The sequence below is a fragment of the Pygoscelis adeliae genome, unplaced genomic scaffold, assembly GCF_000699105.1.
Source record: "Pygoscelis adeliae isolate BGI_AS28 unplaced genomic scaffold, ASM69910v1 Scaffold123, whole genome shotgun sequence".
Taxonomy (NCBI): Eukaryota; Metazoa; Chordata; class Aves; order Sphenisciformes; family Spheniscidae; genus Pygoscelis; species Pygoscelis adeliae.
In genome coordinates this window covers 2,828,938-2,834,895 of record NW_008824650.1, presented here as the reverse complement: position 1 = coordinate 2,834,895, position 5,958 = coordinate 2,828,938, and the positions used below count along the sequence as shown (strand labels likewise).

Sequence of the window (5,958 nt, the reverse complement as noted above, 5' to 3'; positions counted from 1 at the left end):
GCTATTATTTTGTTATTACATGAATGTTTAAGCTTACCATTTATAACCTGTCTCAGAAGAGCTTCTTTACGAATGAAAAGACAACTGAGACCCACATGACTTAGGATATGGATACCCCCTTCGAACGGCTCTTGAAGAAGCCTCTGTTCTTACCTCTAGGCAAATTACTGATCCTTGATGCTCTTTGAACACTTTCAACTGCTCACCAGTGACAATATTCCACGTTCGAATGGTATAATCCGTGCTGCCAGAAAACAGCTCCCTGTTTGGTGCGTCAAGTATAAGGCATAAGACAGCCCCAGTGTGTCCCAGCAGAGTCTGGTAACAGCGCCCGCTGGACACCCACCAGACCTTAACAGTGCAGTCTGTGCTACCTGTCACCAGGAGGTCTCTGCTCACTTTCTCCTCCTCCTCCTCTTCCTCCTCCTCTTCCTCAAGAACATCCCTGGAGGAATAGTGAGCTAGAGTCAGGACACAGTTCCGATGACCCCGGAATTCCTGGATTTGTTTCTCCTTGTCCACACTCCAACAGCGGGCCGTCCTGTCATAGGAGCCGCTAAAGAGATAGTCTTTGGCAACCAGGATCCTGCAAAAAATGAAGTTTGTGTGTATGAACAGTATCATTCTATTTACATAACCATTTTTTGTCACAACTTCAGTGCCAAGCACCCTGAAGTTAGAAACAGTAACATGAACACAACATATATAACCCCAATTCAGCGTCACCGTTTAATACACATTATACGAACTTTTTTTTGTTTGATTTTTTGTTTTAAAAAAACAACAACAAACACTTCCCTGTTTCTACTTTTAAAATTGAGACGCCTTATTCAGGTACATCAATGCAGACATTTTTACACTATAGCATTGTAACTTTGGGCATTTGTGTTTTTCTAAAAATCTTTTCCAGCAGCACTATTATGTACTTTTCATAAGTTATATATACTAGTTAAGAGTTTGTTGTGGATTTTTTCTTAAAAAAAAAAACAAAACAAAACTCATTCTTGATAATTATTTATTAGTATTTCTTTACAAATAATTATTTATAAACTGACCTATGAAAATAGCTTGGAATTAAAATAACAAAAAAATAAAAAATTCCAGGAACCTGAACTGTAACTGACAGTGTGCAAAGATAATCATGATCATGATCAAATCATGATCAATCATGATCAAATAGAGAGAGTGCAGGAAAAAAAATATACACCTGATTTCACTTATCCCAGGATCTCAAAAAAGGTAGAGCAAGAGCACCCCACTTTTTACATAACTGAAGAGCAAATCGGAGATTACAGCTCAAGAATTCAACTTACTGGGCCTCCAAAATAATGAGTAGTAGCTGCACAAACATATAACAACAGAAAAATCTCTACAGTTCATACTTCCAAACCAGAGATAGGGAACATCAGAACCTGTCTTCTGTGTCAGCTGAATTTGGTCCTCTGGAACCTTTCAAACTGGCAACAAAGTCATATGAATAGGGAACACATTTCCCATTTGCTGATTCAAGCAAAAATCAGGCCAGTGCCAAAATAGAGACAGAGCCAGCCTTCCTAACTATTTACAGAATCTAGCTACACATCGTATGTGTTTTGAGTTTAGCAAGGAACAAAAAAACCCACCCACCCACCAAAAAAAAAAAAGTAAGAAAAGAATACCAATCTTTGACTATTTGTCATTAATTAAATCCAGTCCAACTATTAAGAGGCACTTTAAATTGACAGGCCAATCAGTCACACACAATCAGTTTAATACTAAACTTCATTTGCACAAACAGGAATAGTAATTCCAGAAAAAGCCCTGACTTTATCCCTTTTACTGACACAAAGGCTTGACGTGATGTTTTTAAATCTATTTATCAGAAGCATCTGTTATCAATTGAATAATTTCTTCTGGAATTTCATTCCTAGCCCTGGATTCAATTCCCCTGCTGTGTGGCTGTGTGCCTTTCATTTCTCTCCTATCTGCTGTCTATGGATGTGTCAGCACTGTTGCTAGGAAAACTAATCATTACAGCACAGAACACGTGTAGCATTAACTCAAAGGTTTACAGAACCCATTTTGTTAGTGTAGTAATGAAGAATTGCAGGAAAATGACAATATATGCGATAATAGATTACAGGAACACAAGGGAAGAACTCCATGGAACCAACCTGTTAACAATTGATGTGTGTCCTCGGTAAATGGCCAGGCACTGACCTGTCATCACATCCCACTTTCGAATGGTATGATCCGCACTACACGTGAAGGCAGCCTCATTTTCTAAGTGGCAAAAGGTGATGTAACTTTCATGTCCTAGGAGTAACAAAGGAAATAAATTCAATCACTGTGCATGCAAGCAGGACAGCCTAGTCGAGCTCTTCACCTTAACTAAAAGAAAAATACAACAAATGGACTGAAACTCTAGTTTTAAATGCACCACCATGTTCTTCACATTTAAGGATTTGTATAAAACACATCATTTTTCACTAACAGCAGAAAACTCTACTTCACTGATAGAAGAATTAAGTGAAAGAGTAAAACAGTGCAGTTCCACCAATCAGGTAGATCGAACAGGATTATAAAAACATAATGAGCTAAATCAATATCAGTATAATAAAACTCACAATACTGAAGTTTAAAACCAGTAAAAAATTGGCTCTTTTTTAATAAAGAAATGCTTTTGCTTCTTTCTTCTGAAGTCAGGAAAAAAGGGCTGCATTTTAACCCAGCCCATTGATTGTCAGGACACAAACAGACTTAAATTAAAGCACGAAACTATGAAAAAAGGAAGCAACATGAGACTTACCAGCAAGTTTAGTTTCATTGTCCAAGCAGAATGAAACGCAAACAAAAAAACATACCTGGTAAAAAGTCAGCCAATACTCTCCCCATTATGACTAATAACATGAATAAACCCCACAATTTTCAAAATATCAGTATACCTTTAAGGAAATAACACAGAAAGAAAGAATAAGAGCACAATTATTTATACAGTATTCGGAGTATGTTGGGATTCTACAGTTACAAGAAAAATAGACACAACCGCTACTCTAAAAATTTCATGCTGAAAAACAGGGTAATGCTAGCGAAGAGGAATCAATACTACAACCTTAAGCTTTTGTTGTTGCTTAGCAAGATGTGTCATTTTCCTATTGTATCATTTAATGCGCCGCATTTAAAAACCACCTTGGGATTCAAGTCCCAGCTTTTTCCCAGATCTCTTGTGTGAAGTTGTTGGGATAGTATTATCTTGCGCTCTTCTGTTTTAATTATTTAGACTGTAAGCTTTCAAGATCAGAACTGTGTCCTCTTAAGTAACCATCATAAGAGAGCCCCAGACTTTGGTTGAAGCTGGTGGGCCCTACTGTGATTTAAGTAAAGCTATTCTTTGAGGAGAAAAGAAAAAATATAAGAAGGGCAAATGTGATTAAAGAGAGACAGATGGACAAAGATATTAGAAAAACAGAATCATGTTGTAGAATAAAGAGATGGTATAAAAACTGAGGGAAAGCAGACTGCCCAGTAAAACACTTTGTTTCATTGACTGCAAAAAACAGATTTTACTACAACTCCTGTAGTTCAAAAGCCTTGCTGTAGTTCAAAAGCGAACCAGAATCCATGTTACAAACACACATCTTGTTTCCTCTTAAGCAAATTCACCAGATGCCAAAAATTAAACAGATCACCAGGGCTATAAGCAAAACTATACCCATCCTCACATTTTTGTGAAAACTTTTTGCAAAGCATTTTAAATGGGACAGGTTTCAACAACTGGGATTTTTCTCACAGCATCATGTAATCCTGCTCTAAGATGATCAAAAAAGCATCTTGGTTACTGCACGAAAGTCTGTCAGTTAGATTTTAACCATCAATAATACCGAAGCTACACAAAGGATGCCAAAAACCCCCTGTGGCAGACAAGGTCTGGTGCTGGTCTGGTCAAAAGCAGCCACCACAGAAGCCTGTCGGTTATGCTGTGGTGGAAGCTTGAAACTGTGTTACAGATACAGGTTTATCAGTAATTACAGCTTGCACGATACAAATTTACACAACAACTGTGTGCGTGCATAAATATAAAATACATACAGTTATCTGATCTGACTGACAGTTCACAAACCATCTAGCCAACCTTCTTTAAAGTTTACCCCAAACACTAGCAGTACATAGGCCAGATTCTGAATGTTATCCAATATATTTATCTTTCTAGTTAAAAGTTAATTGTGGTTTAAAGGGATTTCTAATTCTAAAGCAAATGCAGTGAGTTTTCCAGGAGCTAGAACCATGGCAGGATGTGGGGAAAAAAGACAATACTCCATAGTTAAAAACAAGCAAGAAAACAAACAAACAACAACGAAAATTACAGCAATGTGATTTCTTCTTTGGAAGAAAAAAGGATCAAAAATTCCAAATTTAAGAGCTTTTTTTTTTCTTGTATTAAGAGCAAAGAACATGAGTGAGTGAGAATGAGTGTGTGGACACCTTTAGTCCACATCTGACTCCTGCATGACTGTACTTTCTACAGAGTTTTTCTTTTCTTTTTAATTATTGAGATGATAGTCTAAGGATAATAAATTTTGTTTAAAATGCAAATCAATTTAAAATGAGAAAGCCCAGCAATTAACATTCCTGTGCGTCAAATGTGGGGAAGAAAATAGCCTATTTAGTAAGGTTTCTTTCCAGACTTCTAGGTCAAGAGGTTCTAAATACTGTCTGGAAAATGAGATGATTAAACAGACACAAAAAAAAGGGGGGGGGGGGAGAAAAAAGAAAAAAGAAATGAGAGAGAGACAATAACAAAAAGTCCAGATTTCATCAGGGTGTAAAACAGAGGGCTTCTGGAAAGAGACATAAGTTAAACAACTGCTATGTTCCACACCCTGAGATAAAAGGATCCATGCATTCAGTAGCACTGGTAACCTGTTTTGGGTTGAAACAGCTTCTGCTTAACATTACTGTAACCAATACTCAAAAAAAAACACAAAACAAAACAAGCATGATTTTGGCTGCCCAGCAGGCTGCAGTGACTGAAAGAGACCAGAACATGCTGTGTGGCCTGTGCCAGGCTTTAGACTCAGAAACTAGGCAAAAAGACGCCATTGTACCTTGGAAGTGGCCATGGCACTGGCTGTCGGCAGTGCTCCAGAGCCGCGCAGTGCCATCCTCACTACCCGTGAGCAGGCGCTGCCCATCCGGGCTCAGGCTCAGCCAGTTGATGCCTCCTTGGTGATCTGTGCAGACCTTCACAGCTGAGCCACTGTTCCCCATCCTGCTGGTCCCAGCGAAGGCAGAGGCTGCGGGTCAGATCATAGGCGCTGCGCAACCTCCAGACCGTGCTCTGGGCCTCCAGCCGTCTCCCACCGACCAACTTCAGCCATTACCTCAGCTCCGAAAAATCATCAGGGTAGTTCAGACTCCTGCACAGGGACACAGAGGACGAAGAGGAGGGCACGTTAAATCATTTCATCTCCCCCGTGGATACATCACTTTCTCAGTCAGGATGAGCTGAAGCCATCGAGTGCCCCTTTCTCCGCAGGAACCGAAGCCCTACCGCGGAAGACAGCCTTTCAACCACACGCTCACTGGCGTGCCTTCTCCGTGGGCACAGAGGTTCATCCAGCCCCTTGGACAGGACCCAACCTGGACGGCGGCGGTACCGCTACCTGGTGCCCTGCGCTGAGGCTGCCAGCACGCTGCTTCTTTTCAAGCAATCTCAAGGCTAACTTGGGGCACGCTGAAGAGGCGGCGCCTCCGAAAGAGGGAAGCCCAGCCTCAGGCGGCCCCCACCCCCCCGAGGGGCCGCACGCCCCCTCCTCCGGCCGCCGCGGGATCACCTCAGCGGCCCCCAGCCCTCTCCGCCCCGGGCTGCCGCCATCCCTCCCACACGGCCCCACGGCATCTCCGCCCTCGGCACTTACTCATCGCCCCGGACACGGCCCCGGGTGGAGGCGCGGGGCTCGTCTCCGGCAGGACGATCCC

The 5,958-nt window shown here is 41.4% G+C and overlaps 1 protein-coding gene across 1 annotated transcript in view; it reads right to left on the bottom strand.

Moving 5' to 3' along the window:
* Positions 1-5,247, bottom strand: part of WDR86 (WD repeat domain 86) — a 22,042-nt gene extending 16,795 nt beyond the window's left edge. Inside the window, exons 1-3 of the mRNA XM_009322495.1 lie at positions 5,085-5,247; positions 2,154-2,295; positions 154-586 (exon numbers count right to left, since the gene is read on the bottom strand). Coding sequence (XP_009320770.1) covers positions 154-586; positions 2,154-2,295; positions 5,085-5,247 — 738 coding nt within the window. The remainder of the gene's footprint in view (positions 1-153; positions 587-2,153; positions 2,296-5,084) is intronic.
* Between the last annotated feature and the right edge of the window lie 711 nt (positions 5,248-5,958).